The following is a 27,286-nucleotide window of genomic DNA, read 5'->3' on the forward strand; positions in this document are numbered from 1 at the left end:
GTGCAAATCAATCCCAGAACAGCAAAAAAAGTTGTGGATATATTGAAGCAACATCTCAAGACATCAGCCAGGAAGTTAAAGCTTGGTCGCAAATCGGTCTTCCAAATGGACAATGACCCCAAGCATACTTCCAAAATTGTGGAAAAATGGCTTATGGACAACAAAGTCAAGGTATTGGAGTGGCCATCTCAAAGCCCTGACCTCAATCCTATAGAACATTTGTGGGCAGAAATGAAAAAGCGTGTGTGAGCAAGGAAGCCTGCAAACCTGACTCAGTTACACCTGCTCTGTCAGGAGGAATGGGCCAAAATTCACCCAATTTATTGTGGGAAGCTTATGGAAGGCTACCAGAAACGTTTGACCCAAGTTAAACTATTTAAAGGCAGTGCTACCAAATACTAATTGATTGTATGTAAACCTCAGACCCACTGGGAATGTAATGAAAGAAATTAAAAGCCGAAATAAAGCACTTCACTATTATTGACATTACACATTCTTAAAATAGTGGTGATCCTAACTGACCTAAAACAGGGCCTTTTTAATCGGATTAAATGTCAGGAATTGTGAAAAACTGAGTTTAAATGTATTTGGCTAAGGTGTATGTAAACTTCCGACTTCAACTGTACACACACTAAAGTACAAAATAGCTATTTTTTGTTCAGTCTGTTAAATACTGTGACAGAATCCGCATCAGTATACGTCTAAGGAGGAACACATCAAATACTAAATTGTGTGACTCATATCACAGCAACTAAATTCTCTTCTCGGCCTATTACTTTTATACAATGTTATGTAGACTCCCCACAAATAGTTGTTGTTGCTCCAAATGGCTTGGCAATGAAGTTGTGAAGAAACACTTGCTGTGTTAACACTAACTTAACTACTGTTAGCATTATGCAGGTTATTCGCCATGACATAACTACATCCAATGGGGCTGAAAAGGTGACAATTTTACACAAGTGTTATGGACTGACAATTTGGACTAACGTTACCTATTATTAGTGAAGTTACTGTAGTGAGCTAGTTAACTAGAAATATTTGCCCCAATAAATACCGTAAAACGTTACTAGCCTAGCTTTGGGCCAAAACATCGTGAGTCTGTCCCACAGACGAACCCATCATGAACGACAGCAACAAGCCGTGACCCATTGTGAGGATGCTGAAGCGACAGAAACACGTCCGACATTCACGCCTGCTGATGTCGCCGATGGCCACTTGTAGATCCGAAAGTCCTATACTATAAGCAATACTCACAAAATACTTGCCGATATCTAAAATAATAACCAAACCACTTGCCTGTTCCACCTTCACAAAAGTAAAACTAATACGTGTCCATGGTTGACATGTCGTCTTACTAGCGTTACAATAACTCCTACTCGATACGCCAACGAGACAATTTTCACAAGTCCCAAGAGAAGTGGGAGGCAAAGCACAAAATTCCCCTCGGGAAATGACGTCGAAATAAATCCCAAACAAAACTGCGATTTGCATTTAAAGGGACACTTGGGTGTTTCTATATCATGAAAATGAAATAGTAAGACAAATACGTACTCCCAACTTCACATTATCATATGGTGTTTCAGATTATGCCCATTTTATCATGCATCGAATCGCATACACATATTTACGTTAGTAGACCTTATTGCGGGTGTAGGAAAAGGAGAAGAATAAAGTATAATATTTATACACATTCGGAAAGTATTCAGACCCCTTGACTTTCCACATTGTTACGTTACAGCCCTATTCTAAACTTTTCCTCATCAATCAACACACAATAGCCCATAATGACGAAGTTTCTCCCATTCTTCTCTGCAGATCCTCTCAAGCTTTGTCAGGTTGGACTGGAACGTAGCTGCACGGCTATTTTCAGGTTTTCAGGTCTCTCCAGAGATGTTTGATCGGGTTCAAGTCCGGGCTCTCCCTGGGCCACCGAAGGACATTCACAGACTTGTCCCGAAGTCACTCCTGCATTGTCTTGGCTGTGTGCTTTGGGTTGTTGTCCTGTTGGATGGTGAACCGTCGCCCCAGTCTGAGGTCCTGAGCACTCTGGAGCGGGTTTTCATCAAGGATCTCTGTACTTTGCTCCGTTCTTCTTTCCATCAATCCTGACTAGTCTCACAAGCCCTGCTGCTGAAAAAATCCCCACAGCATGATGCTGCCACCACCATGCTTCACCGTAGGAATGGTGCCAGATTTCCTCCAGACATGACATTTGGCATTCAGGCCAGAGAGTTCAATCTTGTTTCCCATGGATTGAGAGTCCTTTAGGCGGGCTCCAAGCGGGCTGTCATGTGCCTTTTACTGTGGAGTGGCTTTTGTCTGTCCACTCTACCATAAAGGCCTGATTGGTAGAGTGCTGCAGAGATGATTGCCCTTCTGGAAGGTTCTCCCATCTCCACAGAGGAACTCTGGAACTCTGTCATAGTGACCATCAGGTTCCTGACCAAGACCCTTCTCCCCCAATTGCTTAGTTTGGCTGTGCGGACAGCTCTAGGAAGAGTCTTGGTGGTTCCAAAACGTCTTCCATTTAAGAATGATGGAAGCCACTGTGTTCTTGTGGACCTTCAGTGCTGCAGAAATGTTTTGCTACCCTTCCCCAGATCTGTGCCTTGACACAATCTTCTCTCGGGGCTCGACGGGCAATTCATTTGACCATATGGCATGGTTTTTGCTCTTACATGCACTGTCAACTGAGTGACCTTATTTAGACAGGTTATTCACACACTGGAATACAGTACATACATATGAAGTGGGTGAAACAGTATGTAGTATTAAAGTGACCAGTGTTCCATGTCTATGTACTGTACTTAGGCAGCAGCCTCTAAGGTGCATGGTTGAGTAACTGGGTGGTAAGCGCATAGTGAGTGACTAAAATTCAGGGCAGGGTACTGGGCAGAGGTCAGCTCGTCATGACTATTTTAAAGTCTGATGGCCTTGAGATTGAAAAACAGCTTTTGTCTCGGTCCCAGCTTTGATGCAACTGTACTGACCTCACTTTCTGGATGATAGCGAGGTGAACAGGCCGTGGCTCGGGGGGTTGATCTCAATTTTTTTTTTGGCCTTCCTGTGACACCGGCTGCTGTAGATGTCCTGGAGGACAGGCAGTGTGCCCCCGGTGATGTGTTGGGAAGATCGCAGACTGCACCACCCTCTGGAGAGCCCTGCGGTTGCAGACGGTACAGTTGTCGTACCAGGTGGTGATACAGCCCGACAGGATGCTCTCAATGGTGCATCTATAAAAGTTGGTGAGGGTCTAAAGAGCCAAGCCAAATTTCTTCAGCCTCCTGAGGTTGAAGAGGCACCTTCTTCACCACACTGTCTGTGTGAGTTCCTCAATCTCAATGTTTTTAACCTGCATCATAGTGTAAAACAGGTTTTTCTTTTTTCAAAAAGACCAAATATCTACTGTATGATTCCTCTCCATTTAACAACAGCGCCACTTACTGACCATGTTGATGGCCTATTTATTGCCTTACCTCTCTTATCCTACCTCATTTGCACATGCTGTATATGGATTTTTCTACTGTAGTACTGATTGTATGTTTGTTTATTCCATGTGTAACTGTATGTGTCAAACTGCTTTGCTTTATCTTGGCCAGGTCACAGTTGCAAATGAGAACTTGTTCTCAACTAGCCTACCTGGTTAAATAAAGGTGTTCTCAACTAGCCTCCCTGGTTAAATAAAGGTGTTCTCAACTAGCCTCCCTGGTTAAATAAAGGTGTTCTCAACTAGCCTACCTGGTTAAATAAAGGTGTTCTCAACTAGCCTACCTGGTTAAATAAAGGTGTTCTCAACGAGCCTACCTGGTTAAATAAAGGTGTTCTCAACTAGCCTACCTGGTTAAATAAAGGTGTTCTCAACTAGCCTCCCTGGTTAAATAAAGGTGTTCTCAACTAGCCTACCTGGTTAAATAAAGGTGTTCTCAACTAGCCTACCTGGTTAAATAAAGGTGTTCTCAACTAGCCTCCCTGGTTAAATAAAGGTGTTCTCAACTAGCCTCCCTGGTTAAATAAAGGTGTTCTCAACTAGCCTACCTGGTTAAATAAAGGTGTTCTCAACTAGCCTCCCTGGTTAAATAAAGGTGTTCTCAACTAGCCTACCTGGTTAAATAAAGGTGTTCTCAACTAGCCTACCTGGTTAAATAAAGGTGTTCTCAACTAGCCTCCCTGGTTAAATAAAGGTGTTCTCAACTAGCCTACCTGGTTAAATAAAGGTGTTCTCAACTAGCCTACCTGGTTAAATAAAGGTGTTCTCAACTAGCCTCCCTGGTTAAATAAAGGTGTTCTCAACTAGCCTACCTGGTTAAATAAAGGTGAAATAAAATAAAAATGGCTTCAGTGTGACCTTCATGAATGTGTCATCATATGCCCTAGAAGAAAAAGAAACACACACTTATTTAGGCGAGGTGCTGGCTAGCGGAGTAGAACACTTGAAAATACTTGCGGCTCTCTCTTATCATCATATGCCCTGCCATGGATATCCAGACTGTACCTGTGCACTCCATTCCAACATGCTCAATGCTTAACTTAAAAGCTGACAAAGCAAACAGGGAAATATGTCTAATTCAGGCTATTGGAACATGGGAGGTTGATCACAATGCTATTATTTTAGGCTTCTTACATTTATGCTACTATTTAAATAATCGATGCATCAGTCACACTTCTGAAATGTAGAATTTGGAATACAGTTGTGTGTGTGAGTTAAGTAAACATAACATCAATCTACTATCAAAACATTGCATTGACCTCACTGTTGCAGTTGAAGATTTCAATTTCGCTTCGATTTTTAAAACAAGTTCGGCATTCTCTATATAAAAACATTTTAACTCACAAATCATTTTCCCTTTTATTTTAAAGATTTTTTTTATATACACACACACAACATTGTATTTACATGGTCTAGTATATTTACACAACATTAACAAGTGGCACTGTGTAGTTTGGAGTTTTGGTTCCCTACAGGTGTCTTAAACAAATTCAATGATAAATAAAAATTCTACACCACTTTCTGTTTCTGACATACTCAGTAGCGAGCATGGCTACCCAGTCATCTGCAAAGTGCTGTCCATTCTTAAGAAGCAACAACTGTGGTTTCAGTTTTACAAAAATACAACTCATCCACCCTCCAATACCTACCCCTCTTGCTTCCAAACAGAACCCCACAGTACCCTCGATACGCTATCACAACACACATCTCAATGCTGGACATTCATGCTAGTTAACATTTGATGATTCTGGAAACCCAAGTCTTGTATGTGGAATTCTGTAGTGTGCTCTTTTTGATGCGCCATCATAATACTCTCAGGCAAAAGAGTGAGTTCCATGTATGATCAAACATTAAAATTAAAATAATAATAATCAAATGAGGGTTTTGTGGATTCCACACAACGGGCTGATGACCCACCGTAGCGGAATTTACTGTACGGGCTTCTGACAGCGTGGACACGGTCACAATGTACTCACGTCCAATGCACCTGCTATAGATGCATCACAGTGTACTCAGCAGGTCAAGAAGATGTAACCATGGCAAATTAGTTTACAAGAAAGCAGGCTTCAATCCTGGTATCCAATATTGAGCTAGAAATGACGACCAGCTTAAGGTGAAATGGTAGGGGGTTTGCTGATGGTTACACAGACACAGCATCACCAGAGGCAGGGCATAATACATACACACAACAGAAACTGCTAAAAATACACATGCGTGCTGCACTCTCTCACCCATACACACACACACACACACACACACACACACACACACACACACACACACACACACACACACACACACACACACACACACACACACACCGGAGAGGGTGGCACAAGATGCCAGCAGCCAGGCAACCAAACAAAGCAAGAAAGACTCTTTTATAAGAAGAAGGGTAGCTCAAACTAAACATGCTGATAACTCCAATACAAGAGCTGATGACAATGTGAACACAGTTGAACCAGTGTGAAAAGGAGGACACCTCTTGTTGCGTGATGTTTGAGTGAAACATGTCATAACCGTGTTGGGTACAAGTACAACAAATTCCCAGTAATCTGTACCTAAAACATTCTAAGTGATTATCATCTCCAATAAACAATAATGTGTTTTAAAAACTCTGACTACCATTTGAAATATATCAAAACGGGGGGGGGGGTTCTAATCATTATTGGTTGAATGCTCTTGGTATTCTCTACATTCTTTAGAGACAGACACATGAACAAAGACAGAGAGGAACGTAACTTAAAAGTTTTTTTAAGGTCGAGCCTCCCCTTAGTGGCTGTGGACTTTGTCAAATTGCTTAGAGTAGATCGTCCCCCTGTCTTGACACAGTAAACTGCTCTAAAAATTGACCAACTAGACAGTTTAACATGCCAATCAATGGCTCCTTGTTTGTTCTACGCAAAAACCAAGGCATAGCGCCACATCAGCCACAAGGTTAGCTAGGGGTAGACACAAAGTGCTCTGATGTGTAGTGTCTGAATTTGTCAAAAGCTCAAATATATAATAAATTAAACCACTTTTTTCATTAAAAAGTAAAGAATGACAACTTTTACTAGCTATGATTTCATTTGGGATGCCTGAAGCTGAGACTCACTCTAACGTACACGTTGTTCAATGGACAGGGTTTGACAAACTAAAACACAATAAATATTATTTGAAAAAAATATGGCGTCTCTCGTTGGACCGGAGGGACAGAGAAGAAAAGGAGGCAGATTCATTTGGAGGGGCTTATCGATCACTCTTAAAAACACTCCCTCTCTCACAGCCCCGCCCAGTCGTTGTACTTACGGCACTACTACAGCAATTTCACCATGTTTTAAATGTCTTTTTTTTAATTAACCCTGAACACACAATACCCCTAACGGTACCTATTCAACATTACTGGATTCATTAGTCCATGACTTTCAGTTTTTTGTTTTTTTGACGGCGTAAAGTGCAACAGTGCTTTGTTCTCTCCTCGGCCCATAGCGGTAAGCATGGCAACCAGGGTTCCACCTCCCTGGCGCTGGGCTGACCCAGGTCAGGTCAAAGGGGTCAGGGTTCAGGGCAATCGCTGGTTGCGCTAGTCTCACTCGTCACACTAGCGCTAACACTAACGCTAACATCCTCTTCCTCCTCCTCCTCCTCCTCCTCCTCTCCTACTGCTGCTTCTCCTCCATTTTCTTCTTCCTCTCGTTCTTCTTCTCTCTGGTAAAGGGTGTGCTTCAAGGGTTTGACCAGGCCTTCCTCATAGACCCTCAAGATGGCTTCACACACAAACTTGTACTGGCTCTGAGGACACAGAAGAGAAAGAGAGAGGGGGAAGGAAGAGAATGTCAACAACATTATGAGCCAATGGCAAGGCATGAGCAAAGGAGCCAGGACAGCCAGTGATTGGGATACAGAGGGAGCCAGGCGTGAATAAACATCCCTGGGGTGGGTAATGCAGTGGTGGGTGTCGTGAATGTGTCTGCGCGTATGTACATATGTGTTTATGTCAGTGTGTGTCTGTGTACTAAGAAAAGGGTGTGTTGTGTGGGTGTGTGTGTGTGTGTGTGTGTGCGCACACACATACTTAGTTCAGTGTGCATGACAGGAGAAAGGAAGCCCACTCTTTTCCCCGAGTGCCATTATCTTCCACCTATTTCTTCCAGACCCTGAGGGTGTCCTAGCCTCATTAGAGCTCAGCATATTCTAATGAAATTACCGCTGCAGCAGCCTCTCTACCCCCGCTACCCTGGTTCTGAGCACGGGGCTTCTTCAGAGACTGAGAAGAGAGTGTGCTTCCCAAACGGCACCCTATTCCCTATATAGTGCACTACTTTTGACCAGGGTCAATAGCGTTCTAACTTTCTCACATAATTATTGAAGATTCATTCAGGATTATTGGTAATCACGGCAGCATTATGTTTGCGTGCTATGAATATGGAACCAAATACTTCACTTTTTACTACTTTAATACCAGAGTGTGTGAGTGGAGCTGGAGCAGAGCGAGGAGCTTGCCCCATTTGACTGAAAGCTGGAGCGTCGGCCTTCTCGCCCGATCCAGTAGCGCTCACTTAACGAGCTTTTGCCCGGTCCAGCATGCATTTGTTGTTTACTTGTGTGCTGCTGGTTTTTGTATATATATTTTTATCTTTATTTAACTAGGCAAATCAGTTAAGAACAAATTCTTATTTCCAATGATGGCCTAGTGAGGCCGAACAACAGATTTTTACCTTGTCAGCTCGGGGATTCGATCTTGCAACCTTTCGGTTACTAGTCCAACGCTCTAATCACTAGGCTACCTGCCACCCCTATAGCCCCTTGCTTTAGACACTGTCATGGAGTATGTTAAATATCTTTTATAAAAGGTGACTTACAAAGATGAGGAGGACCAAGAGCAATAGAGGGAGTGCGGTGATGCGGTGACTAAAGAATCTTTGTGGAAAGACGGCTATCCTGAAAGCATGAGGTGTACATGCCAACAGAAAGGAACGAGGAGGGAAGCTACCGAAGGGTGTCATTGTAGCAAAGTATTCATAAACAAAAAATCCGATCTCTTAAAAGTTTAGTTCATTTTCATTCTATTATTATATACACAATAGGTCATCATTGATTTTGGCTCAATAGGCATATAGACCCCTTCCTGTGTTTGCAAACATTGCCGCACGAGGGAAATGCACGCAAGTTGGTGGCAGAACACAGGGGCCTTCTGTTCTTATAGCAAAAAAAACGTAATTTACATGTTGCTTACGAGCGCATTTCACACTGTTTTTTGGATTATAATGGGATTTTAAGGCTCGTATGAATGTCCTGCTTAATATAATGTTTGTGTCAACATCGCAAATCAACTGCATTATAATTAGATAACACTAACTTCTTCCAGTAAAATGGCTCTTTGGCTAGATTTTGCTACAGCCTATATCAATGAGCGTTAGCATTCTAGCTAACAAATGCTGCATCCAAAATAGTTATTTTGCAGAGATCACAACCAAATATAATCTTGGCGACTGTTCAAGCCAGAATAAAAACATCTTTATAAGTAAATCAAATCAAATTGTATCTGTATTTGTCTTTGGGAAGCACACTCTCTTCTCAGTCTCTGAAGAAGCCCCGTGCTCAGAACCAGGGTAGCGGGGGTAGAGAGGCTGCTGCAGCGGTAATTTCATTAGAATATGCTGAGCTCTAATGAGGCTAGGACACCCTCAGGGTCTGGAAGAAATAGGTGGAAGATAATGGCACTCGGGGAAAAGAGTGGGAAATAATTTAAATAATATGGCCTAAATAATTAATTTTTGTTTTTGCTCCATGAGCACGCACCGCTCCCATGAGCACGCACCGCTCCCATGAGCACGCACCGCTCCCATGAGCACGCACCGCTCCCATGAGCACGCACCGCTCCCATGAGCACGCACCGCTCCCATGAGCACGCACCGCTCCCATGAGCACGCACCGCTCCATGAGCACGCACCGCTCCATGAGCACGCACCGCTCCATGAGCACGCACCGCTCCCATGAGCACGCACCGCTCCATGAGCACGCACCGCTCCCATGAGCACGCACCGCTCCATGAGCACGCACCGCTCCATGAGCACGCACCGCTCCCATGAGCACGCACCGCTCCATGAGCACGCACCGCTCCCATGAGCACGCACCGCTCCATGAGCACGCACCGCTCCCATGAGCACGCACCGCTCCCATGAGCACGCACCGCTCCCATGAGCACGCACCGCTCCCATGAGCACGCACCGCTCCCATGAGCACGCACCGCTCCCATGAGCACGCACCGCTCCCATGAGCAAGCACCGCTCCCATGAGCACGCACCGCTCCCATGAGCACGCACCGCTCCCATGAGCACGCACCGCTCCCATGAGCACGCACCGCTCCCATGAGCACGCACCGCTCCCATGAGCACGCACCGCTCCCATGAGCACGCACCGCTCCCATGAGCACGCACCGCTCCCATGAGCAAGCACCGCTCCCATGAGCACGCACCGCTCCCATGAGCACGCACCGCTCCCATGAGCACGCACCGCTCCCATGAGCACGCACCGCTCCCATGAGCAAGCACCGCTCCCATGAGCACGCACCGCTCCCATGAGCACGCACCGCTCCCATGAGCGATGAGAGGGATTTCAAACCGCTCAACTTCACTCACATACCCTGTTAAATACAAATGTAAGCGAATTTGTTCCCATACATTTGGTCCCCTAAAATGGGTGGATGTTGTACAAAATGTGCTGTGATTTCTCAGCGGTTCACACCGATATGAATGAAAATAGCCTCAAATTAAAGAGGACAGTCCTCACTTTAACGTCATTGTATCGTTTTAAATCTAAAGTGCTGAAGTACAGAGCCAAAACAACAAAGAATGTGTCTCTGTCCCAATATTTTGAGCTCAATGTATATACTGTATTATACTGTAGCCCAGACTCAATACCAGAGAACCCAGCGAGTGTACGAAACAAAATCCTTACACCTAGCCTAAAAATGGGAATCTGGAGAGACAATGGCATTCTCATGGCACAAGAGATTATCACTGGTAGACTGTAACAATGGAAAGTCTACCACTGACAATACAACAAGGATGAATAAAACATCTTCCTAGTAAGATGACCCTCTCCTTTCAGGTAGTAACACTGTTCTATTCTACACTGTACTCCATCTGTTATTACTTAACACACTAACACCGATTGTTTCGGTTGTCTTCAAAGGCTAAAGGGAGCCATCTTGGAGGAGGCGAGAGGCGAGCCTGCCCAGAAAGGAGGAGGAAGAAGAGAGTGTGAGGAGGAAAAGAGAAGATTTAAAGAGAATGGTCCTTCTGTAGCTCAGTTGGTAGAGCATGGCGCTTGTAACGCCAGGGTAGTGGGTTCGATCCCCGGGACCACCCATACGTAGAATGTATGCACACATGACTGTAAGTCGCTTTGGATAAAAGTGTCTGCTAAATGGCATATATTATTATTATTATATATATTAAAAAGGAAGTGAGAGGAAGATGAAGAGAGAACTAGAGAGAGAGAACGAGAGAGAGAGAGAGAACGAGAGAGAGCGAGAACGAGAGAGCGAGAACGAGAGAACGAGAGAGAGCGAGAACGAGAGAGAACGAGAGAGAACGAGAGAGAACGAGAGAGAACGAGAGAGAACGAGAACGAGAGAGAGAGAGAACGAGAGAAAGAGAACGAGAACGAGAACGAGAGAGAGAGAGAACGAGAGAGAGAACGAGAGAAAGAGAACGAGAGAGAGAGAGCGAGAACGAGAGAGCGAGAACGAGAGAGCGAGAACGAGAGAGAGAGAGCGAGAACGAGAGAGCGAGAACGAGAGAGAGAGAGCGAGAACGAGAGAGAGAGAGCGAGAACGAGAGAGCGAGAACGAGAGAGCGAGAGAGCGAGAACGAGAGAGCGAGAGAGCGAGAACGAGAGAGAGCGAGAACGAGAGAGAGAGAGAGCGAGAACGAGAGAGAGAGAGAGAACGAGAGAGAGAGAGAGAACGAGAGAGAGAACGAGAGAGAGAGAGAGAGAGAGAACGAGAGAGAGAGAGAGAGAACGAGAGAGAGAGAGAACAAGAGAGAGAGAGAACAAGAGAGAGAGAGAGCGAGAGAGAGAGAGAACAAGAGAGAGAGAGAGAGAGAGAGAGAGAGAACGAGAGAGAGAGAGAGAGAAAGAGAGAGAGAGAGAGAGAGAGAGAGAGAAGGATGATTAATAGAAGGTTAGAAAAGGAGGATGAAGAAAAGAAAGGAGGACTTACAGGTGTCTGAATCATCATGGCTCTCTGGTCCCTCATGGTTCGGACTATGTCTAATGGATAGATGGGCTGACTGCACTCCATCAGGCACAACGCTGTCTCCATGGTGATGAGAACTCCCGTTCTGCCAATCCCTGCGCTGAGTGATGACACACAAGCGGGAGAGAAGGGGAGAGGAGGAGGAGGAGGAGGAGGGAAGGGGGGCGGAGGAAGAAGTTTCACAATAAACTCATGACATCATTTCTACCTTTTAAAACCCTTGAGTCAATTTCCGCAGCCCCGCTGAAATCCAATGAGCATTGTAAAAAAATCCACATAAAAATCTGTCTGTTTAAACTAGATATCTGCATGGGCTGTATCTCAATCCACCGTATCCGCCGAAATCAGTCTTCTACATCTGCTGTGAAAGGAGGCAGAGCTAGTGGTGTTTGTTAGACCATGAGACATCCCGAAAATCAGTCTTCTACATCTGCTGTGAAAGGAGGCAGAGCTAGTGGTGTTTGTTAGACCATGAGACATCCCGGAAATCAGTCTTCTACATCTGCTGTGAAAGGAGGCAGAGCAAGTGGTGTTTGTTAGACCATGAGACATCCCGGAAATCAGTCTTCTACATCTGCTGTGAAAGGAGGCAGAGCTAGTGGTGTTTGTTAGACCATGAGACATCCCGAAAATCAGTCTTCTACATCTGCTGTGAAAGGAGGCAGAGCTAATGGTGTTTGTTAGACCATGAGACATCCCGGAAATCAGTCTTCTACATCTGCTGTGAAAGGAGGCAGAGCTAGTGGTGTTTGTTAGACCATGAGACATCCCGGAAATCAGTCTTCTACATCTGCTGTGAAAGGAGGCAGAGCTAGTGGTGTTTGTTAGACCATGAGACATCCCGGAAATCAGTCTTCTACATCTGCTGTGAAAGGAGGCAGAGCTAATGGTGTTTGTTAGACCATGAGACATCCCGAAAATCAGTCTTCTACATCTGCTGTGAAAGGAGGCAGAGCTAATGGTGTTTGTTAGACCATGAGACATCCCGAAAATCAGTCTTCTACATCTGCTGTGAAAGGAGGCAGAGCTAATGGTGTTTGTTAGACCATGAGACATCCCGAAAATCAGTCTTCGACATCTGCAGTGAAAGGAGGCAGAGCTAGTGGTGTTTGTTAGACCATGAGACATCCCGGAAATCAGTCTTCTACATCTGCAGTGAAAGGAGGCAGAGCTAGTGGTGTTTGTTAGACCATGAGACATCCCGGAAATCAGTCTTCTACATCTGCTGTGAAAGGAGGCAGAGCTAGTGGTGTTTGTTAGACCATGAGACATCCCGGAAATCAGTCTTCTACATCTGCTGTGAAAGGAGGCAGAGCTAGTGGTGTTTGTTAGACCATGAGACATCCCGTAAATCAGTCTTCTACATCTGCTGTGAAAGGAGGCAGAGCTAATGGTGTTTGTTAGACCATGAGACATCCCGGAAATCAGTCTTCTACATCTGCTGTGAAAGGAGGCAGAGCTAATGGTGTTTGTTAGACCATGAGACATCCCGGAAATCAGTCTTCTACATCTGCTGTGAAAGGAGGCAGAGCTAGTGGTGTTTGTTAGACCATGAGACATCCCGGAAATCAGTCTTCTACATCTGCTGTGAAAGGAGGCAGAGCTAGTGGTGTTTGTTAGACCATGAGACATCCCGGAAATCAGTCTTCTACATCTGCTGTGAAAGGAGGCAGAGCTAATGGTGTTTGTTAGACCATGAGACATCCCGGAAATCAGTCTTCTACATCTGCTGTGAAAGGAGGCAGAGCAAGTGGTGTTTGTTAGACCATGAGACATCCCGAAAATCAGTCTTCTACATCTGCTGTGAAAGGAGGCAGAGCTAGTGGTGTTTGTTAGACCATGAGACATCCCGGAAATCAGTCTTCTACATCTGCTGTGAAAGGAGGCAGAGCAAGTGGTGTTTGTTAGACCATGAGACATCCCGAAAATCAGTCTTCTACATCTGCTGTGAAAGGAGGCAGAGCTAGTGGTGTTTGTTAGACCATGAGACATCCCGGAAATCAGTCTTCTACATCTGCTGTGAAAGGAGGCAGAGCTAATGGTGTTTGTTAGACCATGAGACATCCCGGAAATCAGTCTTCTACATCTGCTGTGAAAGGAGGCAGAGCTAGTGGTGTTTGTTAGACCATGAGTCATCCCGGAAATCAGTCTTCTACATCTGCTGTGAAAGGAGGCAGAGCTAATGGTGTTTGTTAGACCATGAGACATCCCGGAAATCAGTCTTCTACATCTGCTGTGAAAGGAGGCAGAGCTAATGGTGTTTGTTAGACCATGAGACATCCCGGAAATCAGTCTTCTACATCTGCTGTGAAAGGAGGCAGAGCAAGTGGTGTTTGTTAGACCATGAGACATCCCGAAAATCAGTCTTCTACATCTGCTGTGAAAGGAGGCAGAGCTAGTGGTGTTTGTTAGACCATGAGACATCCCGGAAATCAGTCTTCTACATCTGCTGTGAAAGGAGGCAGAGCTAATGGTGTTTGTTAGACCATGAGACATCCCGGAAATCAGTCTTCTACATCTGCTGTGAAAGGAGGCAGAGCAAGTGGTGTTTGTTAGACCATGAGACATCCCGAAAATCAGTCTTCTACATCTGCTGTGAAAGGAGGCAGAGCTAGTGGTGTTTGTTAGACCATGAGACATCCCGGAAATCAGTCTTCTACATCTGCTGTGAAAGGAGGCAGAGCTAGTGGTGTTTGTTAGACCATGAGACATCCCGAAAATCAGTCTTCTACATCTGCTGTGAAAGGAGGCAGAGCTAGTGGTGTTTGTTAGACCATGAGACATCCCGGAAATCAGTCTTCTACATCTGCTGTGAAAGGAGGCAGAGCAAGTGGTGTTTGTTAGACCATGAGACATCCCGAAAATCAGTCTTCTACATCTGCTGTGAAAGGAGGCAGAGCTAGTGGTGTTTGTTAGACCATGAGACATCCCGCAAATCAGTCTTCTACATCTGCTGTGAAAGGAGGCAGAGCAAGTGGTGTTTGTTAGACCATGAGACATCCCGAAAATCAGTCTTCTACATCTGCTGTGAAAGGAGGCAGAGCTAGTGGTGTTTGTTAGACCATGAGACATCCCGGAAATCAGTCTTCTACATCTGCTGTGAAAGGAGGCAGAGCTAATGGTGTTTGTTAGACCATGAGACATCCCGAAAATCAGTCTTCTACATCTGCTGTGAAAGGAGGCAGAGCTAGTGGTGTTTGTTAGACCATGAGACATCCCGGAAATCAGTCTTCTACATCTGCTGTGAAAGGAGGCAGAGCAAGTGGTGTTTGTTAGACCATGAGACATCCCGAAAATCGGTCTTCTCAAGAGAACGTCTGCAGGATCCGAACGGTATGGCCCACAAACCATTATGACCCCTCTACGGAAGGTGAGTCTCTCAGTTGTTTTTCTCTACTCCGCCCCCACAAGCCTCACAAGACTTGCCTGAAGGTTACCGGGTACCAGTAAAAAAAAAATCTATGGAAGTAATTTAGCGCCTAAAAAAAGGGGTTAAATATATGTGTCAAAATAAATACAATAGTTTCCTGATCTATGATCCAGATGTCCTGGGGGACAGTGTGTTGTTCCATGTAGTGAATCTGTTATTCAATGCTTTTACATGGACTAATAGCAGTAAGGCCAAATTCATTGTTTTATCTAACAAAAAAACATTAAAATATATTTTTTTATACCGGAAGGGGTCCTAAAATATCAAATATCTAAATGATCCATGGTATGACCATCTTTAAACAATTCCATATGTTAACTCAGTAGAACCCCCTGCGGCTTAGACTCTAGAGGGTTAAATCAGTGGATAATTATTTTTCTGGCGTATAGCAACACAAAGATCGGTTTATGGAATTAAATCCAGATTCGAATCCAGAAATCTCCCAATCCCTGGGCTCTATACATTAAATACATTCCAGTGTGTTGTTGAGACATGTATTGGCTGAGTCAGATAGGTCTTACTTTATCCAAGTCATATGCCTGAGATGTGGACTTTGAGTGTGTAGGTGTTCTATCTGGAGTGTTCTGGGCTGCTGGCCTGTGTACTACAGCAGTGTGTCTAGTACAACAGTCAGACAGTTCCACTGGGCTGTGTACTACAGCAGTGTGTAGGAGTCTAGTAGAACAGTCAGACAGCTCCACTGGGCTGTGTACTACAGCAGTGTGTAGGAGTCTAGTAGAACAGTCAGACAGCTCCACTGGGCTGTGTACTACAGCAGTGTGCAGTGTGTAGGAGTCTAGTAGAACAGTCAGACAGCTCCACTGGGCTGTGTACTACAGCAGTGTGTAGGAGTCTAGTAGAACAGTCAGACAGCTCCACTGGGCTGTGTACTACAGCAGTGTGTAGGAGTCTAGTAGAACAGTCAGACAGCTCCTCTGGGCTGTGTACAACAGCAGTGTGTAGGAGTCTAGTAGAACAGTCAGACAGCTCCACTGGGCTGTGTACTACAGCAGTGTGTAGGAGTCTATTACAACAGTCAGACAGCTCCACTGGGCTGTGTACTACAGCAGTGTGTAGGAGTCTATTACAACAGTCAGACAGCTCCACTGGGCTGTGTACTACAGCAGTGTGTAGGAGTCTAGTACAACAGTCAGACAGCTCCACTGGGCTGTGTACTACAGCAGTGTGTAGTGTGTAGGAGTCTAGTACAACAGTCAGACAGTTCCACTGGGCTGTGTACTACAGCAGTGTGTAGGAGTCTAGTAGAACAGTCAGACAGCTCCACTGGGCTGTGTACTACAGCAGTGTGCAGTGTGTAGGAGTCTAGTAGAACAGTCAGACAGCTCCACTGGGCTGTGTACTACAGCAGTGTGTAGTGTGTAGGAGTCTAGTAGAACAGTCAGACAGCTCCACTGGGCTGTGTACTACAGCAGTGTGTAGGAGTCTAGTAGAAGTCAGACAGTTCCACTGGGCTGTGTACTCCAGCAGTGTGTAGGAGTCTAGTAGAACAGTCAGACAGCTCCACTGGGCTGTGTACTACAGCAGTGTGTAGTGTGTAGGAGTCTAGTAGAACAGTCAGACAGCTCCACTGGGCTGTGTACTACAGCAGTGTGTAGGAGTCTAGTAGAATAGTCAGACAGCTCCACTGGGCTGTGGACCACAGCAGTGTAGGAGTCTAGTAGAACAGTCAGACAGCTCCACTGGGCTGTGTACTACAGCAGTGTGTAGGAGTCTAGTAGAACAGTCAGACAGCTCCTCTGGGCTGTGTACAACAGCAGTGTGTAGGAGTCTAGTAGAACAGTCAGACAGCTCCACTGGGCTGTGTACTACAGCAGTGTGTAGGAGTCTATTACAACAGTCAGACAGCTCCACTGGGCTGTGTACTACAGCAGTGTGTAGTGTGTAGGAGTCTAGTACAACAGTCAGACAGCTCCACTGGGCTGTGTACTACAGCAGTGTGTAGGAGTCTAGTACAACATTCAGACAGTTCCACTGGGCTGTGTACTACAGCAGTGTAGGAGTCTAGTACAACAGTCAGACAGCTCCACTGGGCTGTGTACTACAGCAGTGTAGGAGTCTAGTACAACAGTCAGACAGCTCCACTGGGCTGTGTACTACAGCAGTGTGTAGGAGTCTAGTAGAACAGTCAGACAGTTCCACTGGGCTGTGTACTACAGCAGTGTGCAGTGTGTAGGAGTCTAGTACAACAGTCAGACAGCTCCACTGGGCTGTGTACTACAGCAGTGTGTAGGAGTCTAGTAGAACAGTCAGACAGCTCCACTGGGCTGTGTACTACAGCAGTGTGTAGGAGTCTAGTAGAACAGTCAGACAGCTCCACTGGGCTGTGTACTACAGCAGTGTGTAGGAGTCTAGTACAACAGTCAGACAGCTCCACTGGGCTGTGTACTACAGCAGTGTGTAGGAGTCTATTACAACAGTCAGACAGCTCCACTGGGCTGTGTACTCCAGCAGTGTGTAGTGTGTAGGAGTCTAGTAGAACAGTCAGACAGTTCCACTGGGCTGTGTACTACAGCAGTGTGTAGTGTGTAGGAGTCTAGTAGAACACTCAGACAGCTCCACTGGGCTGGCTGTGTACTACAGCAGTGTGTAGGAGTCTAGTACAACAGTCAGACAGCTCCACTGGGCTGTGTACTACAGCAGTGTGTAGGAGTCTAGTACAACAGTCAGACAGTTCCACTGGGCTGTGTACTACAGCAGTGTGTAGGAGTCTAGTAGAACAGTCAGACAGCTCCACTGGGCTGTGTACTACAGCAGTGTGTAGGAGTCTAGTAGAACAGTCAGACAGCTTCACTGGGCTGTGTACTACAGCAGTGTGTAGGAGTCTAGTAGAACAGTCAGACAGCTCCACTGGGCTGTGTACTACAGCAGTGTGTAGGAGTCTAGTATAACATTCAGACAGTTCCACAAATAGGGAGAGGAGTAGCCTCTGTAGGTGAGACACAAGGGTTGAGGTCAGATTGAGGGATCCTGTGATGAGTTGTTTAGTGAAAACATTAGACCATTTCTTGCTATACATCTAAGGATGTGTGTCATGCATTATGTTCCCTACCTGCAGTGGACCACCATGGGCTCATCCTTGCCGGCTCGTTTGCTTCGCACCAGGCTGACAAAGTCCAGGAAGTCCAGGGAGTCATCTGGGACGCCATGGTCCGGCCAGGCCACGTACTGGATCTGGGTCAACTCCCGGACCTCCTCGCTCTGTCACCATGGCAACACAACAGTACAGTCAGTGCAATGTCGCCATGACAACAACAACAACAACAAAAAAGACTGTCTGCTCTGCACCCCCCTTTATTACCATCTCACCATGACACACACTGAGACACCTCACCGACACACGCTGAGACACCTCACCGACACACGCTGAGACACCTCACCGACACACCTCAACGACACACCTCAACGACACACCTCACCGAGACACCTCACCGAGACACCTCACCGAGACACCTCACCGACACACCTCACCGACACACCTCACCGACACACCTCACCGACACACCTCACCGAGACACCTCACCGAGACACCTCACCGAGACACCTCACCGAGACACCTCACCGAGACACACCTCACCGACACACCTCACCGACACACCTCACCGAGACACCTCACCGAGACACCTCACCGAGACACCTCACCGAGACACCTCACCGAGACACCTCACCGAGACACCTCACCGACACACCTCACCGACACACCTCACCGACACACCTCACCGAGACACCTCACCGAGACACCTCACCGACACACCTCACCGACACACCTCACCGAGACACCTCACCGACACACCTCACCGACACACCTCACCGACACACCTCACCGACACACACTGAGACACCTCACCGACAATGGTGGAGCACAGCCAGACCAGCACGGTTAATCAAAAACTATTATGGGATGTGTGTTTGCCCTTTCAACATCGTCTATCAGTGTCGCTATGGTAACACACACAGGCTGCATGTTAATACTAGAAGCCTCATGGCTGTAGCTGCTGGTCCCCATGGCAACATGATGATCCACCGTAGGTGCACCGCACGAGGCCGAAAAAGAACAGCCCACACAAGTCACCATGCCAACTCTTTTAAACACTGAACGCGATAGTTCCAATGCTGTGTTCGTAACGCTTTGAATCATTTTGTTTTAGCTGTGATCCACAATTTCGCTAAGTTTACTTTGACTTCCAAATAGTGGTCATTGCATTAGCACTGGCCATTGGGAAACACAACACTGACTAGTGAGCGTCATGTACCTCGAGGTGTGTCAGGGTCATGTCTCGGACCAGGAAGGCAGAATTACCCTCCTCGGTGAGACAGGCCAGCTGGAAGCAGCCGTACGAGGCAGTGCTGTCAGGGTTGGGCCAGTACTGATGACACTTTACCTGTCGGCACAGAGCAACAACATAAGACCTCAGACACAGAATAGTATGGCATCATGATAGAAAAAAACAGGATCTATTAAATAATGTTTCTTTACTCCAGAAAAACTCCTGTTTATATTGAGTGCATGACTCAGGCCTGGAGTTTTTCCTTCTTAGGTTACATTGTTCAGGAAAAACTCCTGTCTCCTTTCCCTGGAGGCCCAGAGAGGATACAGTACATGTCTAACCCTACTGTACATACCCGTCCCCTCTCCACCTGGGTGGTGAGCATGACCACCATGGAGGAGCTCTGCTCCCAGGTCATCTGCCAGAAGTCTGAGCACGTGTTGGGCAGCGGGCCCTGGCACGCAATGTACCGGTTGATCAGGCTGGATGCTGGGATCTCCATCTAGAGTACAGGGAGGAGAATAAGACCTGTGTATAAGGGCTGTTAACGATCAACAGTGTGTGGGCATGTGAGCATGTGTCCATTTCCAGTCCTTGGAGTGGAGACTACACCACCATCTTGGCCGACAGAGGTCTATTTTAGGCCTGCTGAACAAAGAGTCCATGGTAGTGTGGGTGGACTGAGGCGAACAGCATATGTGATGAGGGAGGAGGTTAGAGAAACTCACGTTGATGTAATTTGCATTGATGTAGTCATCTGTGCTTTTCAGAATGACCCGTGTGGCGTCATCTAAAAAGGAGAGAGAAGAGAGAGAGAGAGAAGAGAGAGAGACAGAGGAGAGAGAGAGAGAGACAGAGGAGAGAGAGAGAGAGAGAGAGACAGGGGAGAGAGAGAGACAGAGGAGAGAGAGCAAGAAGAGACAGGGGAGAGAGAGAGAAAGACGGGGGGAGAGAGAGAGAAGAGACGGGGAGAGAGAGAGAGAAGAGAGAGGGGAGAGAGTGAGAAGAGAGAGGGGAGAGAGGGAGAGAGAGAGGGGAGAGATAGAGAAGAGACAGGGGAGAGAGAGAGAGAGGGGAGAGAGAGAGAGAAGAGACAGGGGAGAGAGAGAGAGAAGAGACAGGGGAGAGAGAGAGAGAGAAGAGACAGGGGAGAGAGAGAGAAGAGAGAGACAGGGGAGAGAGAGAGAGAAGAGACGGGGAGAGAGAGAGAGAAGAGACGGGGGAGAGAGAGAGAGAAGAGACGGGGGAGAGAGAGAGAGAGAAGAGACAGGAGAGAGAGAGAGAGAAGAGACGGGGAGAGAGAGAGAGAGAAGAGACAGGGGAGAGAGAGAGAGAGAAGAGACAGGGAGAGAGAGAGAGAGAGAAGAGACAGGGGAGAGAGAGAGAGAGAGAAGAGACAGGGAGAGAGAGAGAGAGAGAAGAGACAGGGGAGAGAGAGAGAGAGAGAGAGACAGGGGAGAGAGAGAGAGAGAGAGAGAAGAGACAGGGGAGAGAGAGAGAGAGAAGAGACAGGGAGAGAGAGAGAGAGAAGAGACAGGGGAGAGAGAGAGAGAGAAGAGAGAGAGAGAGAGAGAAGAGACAGGGGAGAGAGAGAGAGAAGAGACAGGGGAGAGAGAGAGAGAGAGAGACAGGGGAGAGAGAGAGAGAGAGAGAGAGAGAGAGAGAGAAGAGACAGGGGAGAGAGAGAGAGAGAGAGAGAAGAGACAGGGGGGAGAGAGAGAGAGAGAGAAGAGACAGGGAGAGAGAGAGAGAGAGAGAGAAGAGACAGGGGAGAGAGAGAGAGAGAGAAGAGAGAAGAGACAGGGAGAGAGAGAGAGAGAGAGAGAGAGAGACAGGGGAGAGAGAGAGAGAGAGAGAAGAGACAGGGGGAGAGAGAGAGAGAGAGAGAAGAGACAGGGGAGAGAGAGAGAGAGAGAGAAGAGACAGGGGAGAGAGAGAGAGAGAGAGAAGAGACAGGGGGAGAGAGAGAGAGAGAGAGAGAAGAGACAGGGGAGAGAGAGAGAGAGAGAGAGAAGAGACAGGGGAGAGAGAGAGAGAGAGAGAAGAGACAGGGAGAGAGAGAGAGAGAGAGAGAAGAGACAGGGGAGAGAGAGAGAGAGAGAGAAGAGACAGGGGAGAGAGAGAGAGAGAGAAGAGACAGGGAGAGAGAGAGAGAGAGAGAGAAGAGACAGGGGAGAGAGAGAGAGAGAGAGAGAAGAGAGAGGGAGAGAGAGAGAGAGAGAGAGAAGAGACAGGGGAGAGAGAGAGAGAGAGAGAGAAGAGACAGGGAGAGAGAGAGAGAGAGAGAAGAGACAGGGGAGAGAGAGAGAGAGAGAAGAGACAGGGGAGAGAGAGAGAGAGAGAGAAGAGACAGGGGAGAGAGAGAGAGAGAGAAGAGACAGGGGGAGAGAGAGAGAGAGAGAAGAGACAGGGAGAGAGAGAGAGAGAGAGAAGAGACAGGAGAGAGAGAGAGAGAGAGAAGAGACAGGGGAGAGAGAGAGAGAGAGAGAAGAGACAGGGGAGAGAGAGAGAGAGAGAGAAGAGACAGGGAGAGAGAGAGAGAGAGAGAAGAGACAGGGGAGAGAGAGAGAGAGAGAGAAGAGACAGGGGAGAGAGAGAGAGAGAGAGAGAAGAGACAGGGGAGAGAGAGAGAGAGAGAGAGAAGAGACAGAGAGAGAGAGAGAGAGAGAAGAGACAGGGGAGAGAGAGAGAGAGAGAGAGAAGAGACAGGGGGAGAGAGAGAGAGAGAGAAGAGACAGGGAGAGAGAGAGAGAGAGAGAAGAGACAGGGGAGAGAGAGAGAGAGAAGAGACAGGGAGAGAGAGAGAGAGAGAAGAGACAGGGAGAGAGAGAGAGAGAGAAGAGACAGGGGAGAGAGAGAGAGAAGAGACAGGGGGGAGAGAGAGAGAGAAGAGACAGGAGAGAGAGAGAGAGAAGAGACAGGGGAGAGAGAGAGAGAGAAGAGACAGGGGAGAGAGAGAGAGAGAAGAGACAGGGGAGAGAGAGAGAGAGAAGAGACAGGGGAGAGAGAGAGAGAGAAGAGACAGGGAGAGAGAGAGAGAGAAGAGACAGGGGAGAGAGAGAGAGAAGAGACAGGGGAGAGAGAGAGAGAGAGAGAGAGGGGAGAGAGAGAGAGAGAGAGAGAGAGAGAAGAGAGAGAGAGAGAGAGAGAGAGAGAGAGAGAGAGAGAGAGAGAGAGAGAGAGAGAGAGAGACAGGGGGAGAGAGAGAAGAGAGAGAGAGACAGGGAGAGAGAGAGAGAGAGAGAGACAGGGGAGAGAGAAGAGAGAGAGACAGGAGAGAGAGAGAGAGAGAGAGAGACAGGGGAGAGAGAGAGAAGAGAGAGAAGAGAAGAGAGAGAGACAGGGGAGAGAGAGAAGAGAGAGAGACAGGGGAGAGAGAGAAGAGAGAGAGACAGGGGAGAGAGAGAAGAGAGAGAGACAGGGGAGAGAGAGAAGAGAGAGAGACAGGGGAGAGAGAGAAGAGAGAGAGACAGGGGAGAGAGAGAAGAGAGAGAGACAGGGGAGAGAGAGAAGAGAGAGAGACAGGGGAGAGAGAGAAGAGAGAGAGACAGGGGAGAGAGAGAAGAGAGAGAGACAGGGGAGAGAGAGAAGAGAGAGAGAGAAGAGAGAGAGAAGAGAGAGAGAGAAGAGAGAGAGAAAGGGGAGAGAGAGAAGAGAGAGAGACAGGGGAGAGAGAGAAGAGAGAGAAAGGAGGAGAGAGAAAGGAGGAGAGGAGTGTGAAATGGTCAGTTAACACAGTCTGTTAACACAGACTAAGAAAAGTGAAGACAAATATGTGTAGGAGACTGTAGTGTGATGTGATACTCACAGGGTGAGATGTCTCTGTAGCGGTTTTTGGAAATGTTTTGAGGTAATTTGGCACACAACATTGTCATTCCAGGACTTTTCCGGTAGAGTTGCTGTGAGAAAATAATAAAAACTTTAGGAGAAAAAAAACCTTGACTGGTAATCTGACTTTAACTCTACACAAGCACCTCGTTCTTTAACCCCCTCAATACATTTAGAAATGTGGAGCAAGGAACCATGATATTTCAGCAAAGCATCAAACATGAAATGTACAGACGAAGAAAGCCTGCTATGTCTGAACATTCAGAATCAGAACGCCTGCTATGTCTGAACATTCAGAATCAGAACGCCTGCTATGTCTGAACATTCAGAATCAGAACGCCTGCTATGTCTGAACATTCAGAATCAGAACGCCTGCTATGTCTGAACATTCAGAATCAGAACGCCTGCTATGTCTGAACATTCAGAATCAGAACGCCTGCTATGTCTGAACATTCAGAATCAGAACGCCTGCTATGTCTGAACATTCAGAATCAGAACGCCTGCTATGTCTGAACATTCAGAATCAGAACGCCTGCTATGTCTGAACATTCAGAATCAGAACGCCTGCTATGTCTGAACATTCAGAATCAGAACGCCTGCTATGTCTGAACATTCAGAATCAGAACGCCTGCTATGTCTGAACATTCAGAATCAGAACGCCTGCTATGTCTGAACATTCAGAATCAGAACGCCTGCTATGTCTGAACATTCAGAATCAGAACGCCTGCAATGTCTGGACATTCAAAATCAGAACGCCTGCAATGTCTGAACATTCAGAATCAGAACGCCTGCTATGTCTGAACATTCAGAATCAGAACGCCTGCAATGTCTGAACATTCAGAATCAGAACGCCTGCAATGTCTGAACATTCAGAATCAGAACGCCTGCAATGTCTGAACGTTCAGAATCAGAACGCCTGCTATGTCTGAACGTTCAGAATCAGAACGCCTGCTATGTCTGAACATTCAGAATCAGAACGCCTGCAATGTCTGAACGTTCAGAATCAGAACGCCTGCTATGTCTGAACGTTCAGAATCAGAACGCCTGCTATGTCTGAACGTTCAGAATCAGAACGCCTGCTATGTCTGAACGTTCAGAATCAGAACGCCTGCTATGTCTGAACGTTCAGAATCAGAACGCCTGCTATGTCTGAACGTTCAGAATCAGAACGCCTGCTATGTCTGAACGTTCAGAATCAGAACGCCTGCTATGTCTGAACGTTCAGAATCAGAACGCCTGCTATGTCTGAACGTTCAGAATCAGAACGCCTGCTATGTCTGAACGTTCAGAATCAGAACGCCTGCTATGTCTGAACGTTCAGAATCAGAACGCCTGCTATGTCTGAACGTTCAGAATCAGAACGCCTGCTATGTCTGAACGTTCAGAATCAGAACGCCTGCTATGTCTGAACGTTCAGAATCAGAACGCCTGCTATGTCTGAACGCGTTCAGAATCAGAACGCCTGCTATGTCTGAACGTTCAGAATCAGAACGCCTGCTATGTCTGAACGTTCAGAATCAGAACGCCTGCTATGTCTGAACGTTCAGAATCAGAACGCCTGCTATGTCTGAACGTTCAGAATCAGAACGCCTGCTATGTCTGAACGTTCAGAATCAGAACGCCTGCTATGTCTGAACGTTCAGAATCAGAACGCCTGCTATGTCTGAACGTTCAGAATCAGAACGCCTGCCATGTCTGAACGTTCAGAATCAGAACGCCTGCCATGTCTGAACGTTCAGAATCAGAACGCCTGCCATGTCTGAACGTTCAGAATCAGAACGCCTGCCATGTCTGAACGTTCAGAATCAGAACGCCTGCCATGTCTGAACGTTCAGAATCAGAACGCCTGCCATGTCTGAACGTTCAGAATCAGAACGCCTGCCATGTCTGAACGTTCAGAATCAGAACGCCTGCCATGTCTGAACGTTCAGAATCAGAACGCCTGCTATGTCTGAACGTTCAGAATCAGAACGCCTGCTATGTCTGAACGTTCAGAATCAGAACGCCTGCTATGTCTGAACGTTCAGAATCAGAACGCCTGCTATGTCTGAACGTTCAGAATCAGAACGCCTGCTATGTCTGAACGTTCAGAATCAGAACGCCTGCTATGTCTGAACGTTCAGAATCAGAACGCCTGCTATGTCTGAACATTCAGAATCAGAACGCCTGCTATGTCTGAACATTCACAATCAGAACGCCTGCTATGTCTGAACATTCACAATCAGAACGCCTGCTATGTCTGAACATTCACAATCAGAACGCCTGCTATGTCTGAACATTCAGAATCAGAACGCCTGCTATGTCTGAACATTCAGAATCAGAACGCCTGCTATGTCTGAACATTCAGAATCAGAACGCCTGCTATGTCTGAACATTCAGAATCAGAACGCCTGCTATGTCTGAACATTCAGAATCAGAACGCCTGCTATGTCTGAACATTCAGAATCAGAACGCCTGCTATGTCTGAACATTCAGAATCAGAACGCCTGCTATGTCTGAACATTCAGAATCAGAACGCCTGCTATGTCTGAACATTCAGAATCAGAACGCCTGCTATGTCTGAACATTCAGAATCAGAACGCCTGCTATGTCTGAACATTCAGAATCAGAACGCCTGCAATGTCTGAACATTCAGAATCAGAACGCCTGCAATGTCTGAACATTCAGAATCAGAACGCCTGCTATGTCTGAACATTCAGAATCAGAACGCCTGCTATGTCTGAACATTCAGAATCAGAACGCCTGCTATGTCTGAACATTCAGAATCAGAACGCCTGCTATGTCTGAACATTCAGAATCAGAACGCCTGCTATGTCTGAACATTCAGAATCAGAACGCCTGCTATGTCTGAACATTCAGAATCAGAACGCCTGCTATGTCTGAACATTCAGAATCAGAACGCCTGCAATGTCTGAACATTCAGAATCAGAACGCCTGCAATGTCTGAACATTCAGAATCAGAACGCCTGCTATGTCTGAACATTCAGAATCAGAACGCCTGCTATGTCTGAACATTCAGAATCAGAACGCCTGCTATGTCTGAACATTCAGAATCAGAACGCCTGCAATGTCTGAACATTCAGAATCAGAACGCCTGCTATGTCTGAACATTCAGAATCAGAACGCCTGCTATGTCTGAACATTCAGAATCAGAACGCCTGCTATGTCTGAACATTCAGAATCAGAACGCCTGCAATGTCTGAACATTCAGAATCAGAACGCCTGCTATGTCTGAACGTCCAGAATCAGAACGCCTGCTATGTCTGAACATTCAGAATCAGAACGCCTGCTATGTCTGAACGTTCAGAATCAGAACGCCTGCTATGTCTGAACGTTCAGAATCAGAACGCCTGCTATGTCTGAACATTCAGAATCAGAACGCCTGCTATGTCTGAACGTTCAGAATCAGAACGCCTGCTATGTCTGAACATTCAGAATCAGAACGCCTGCTATGTCTGAACGTTCAGAATCAGAACGCCTGCTATGTCTGAACATTCAGAATCAGAACGCCTGCTATGTCTGAACATTCAGAATCAGAACGCCTGCTATGTCTGAACATTCAGAATCAGAACGCCTGCTATGTCTGAACATTCAAAATCAGAACGCCTGCAATGTCTGAACATTCAGAATCAGAACGCCTGCTATGTCTGAACATTCAGAATCAGAACGCCTGCTATGTCTGAACGTTCAGAATCAGAACGCCTGCTATGTCTGAACGTTCAGAATCAGAACGCCTGCTATGTCTGAACATTCAGAATCAGAACGCCTGCTATGTCTGAACGTTCAGAATCAGAACGCCTGCTATGTCTGAACATTCAGAATCAGAACGCCTGCTATGTCTGAACGTTCAGAATCAGAACGCCTGCTATGTCTGAACATTCAGAATCAGAACGCCTGCAATGTCTGAACATTCAGAATCAGAACGCCTGCTATGTCTGAACATTCAGAATCAGAACGCCTGCTATGTCTGAACATTCAGAATCAGAACGCCTGCTATGTCTGAACAT

At 46.7% G+C, this 27,286-nt stretch overlaps 2 protein-coding genes across 28 annotated transcripts in view; both read right to left on the bottom strand.

Annotated features, from left to right (window-relative positions):
* The window catches only part of LOC118386431 (band 4.1-like protein 5), a 216,691-nt gene extending 215,256 nt beyond the window's left edge, over positions 1-1,435 (bottom strand). For 4 of the 5 annotated variants that reach the window (XR_008139961.1, XM_052522913.1, XM_052522912.1 and 1 more), the window contains exon 1: positions 1,297-1,435. The gene's annotated coding sequence lies outside the window, so the exon portion shown is untranslated. Of the gene's footprint in view, positions 1-1,292 lie in introns of all 5 variants that reach the window. The other variant, XM_052522911.1, reaches the window with a different exon arrangement.
* Positions 1,436-4,834: 3,399 nt separating this feature from the next.
* LOC118386432 (tyrosine-protein phosphatase non-receptor type 4-like) overlaps positions 4,835-27,286 on the bottom strand; it is a 134,365-nt gene continuing 111,913 nt past the window's right edge. For 22 of the 23 annotated variants that reach the window (XM_052522888.1, XM_052522886.1, XM_052522887.1 and 19 more), the window contains 7 exons: positions 23,260-23,350; positions 20,180-20,241; positions 19,807-19,953; positions 19,437-19,565; positions 18,236-18,384; positions 11,700-11,835; positions 4,835-7,261 (listed from right to left, as the gene is read on the bottom strand). In XM_052522888.1, coding sequence (XP_052378848.1) covers positions 7,025-7,261; positions 11,700-11,835; positions 18,236-18,384; positions 19,437-19,565; positions 19,807-19,953; positions 20,180-20,241; positions 23,260-23,350 — 951 coding nt within the window. In that variant the 3' untranslated portion in view covers positions 4,835-7,024. Of the gene's footprint in view, positions 7,262-11,699; positions 11,836-18,235; positions 18,385-19,436; positions 19,566-19,806; positions 19,954-20,179; positions 20,242-23,259; positions 23,351-27,286 lie in introns of those variants that run through there. The other variant, XR_008139960.1, reaches the window with a different exon arrangement.

This window comes from Oncorhynchus keta, chromosome 7 (genome assembly GCF_023373465.1).
Source record: "Oncorhynchus keta strain PuntledgeMale-10-30-2019 chromosome 7, Oket_V2, whole genome shotgun sequence".
NCBI lineage: Eukaryota > Metazoa > Chordata > Actinopteri > Salmoniformes > Salmonidae > Oncorhynchus > Oncorhynchus keta.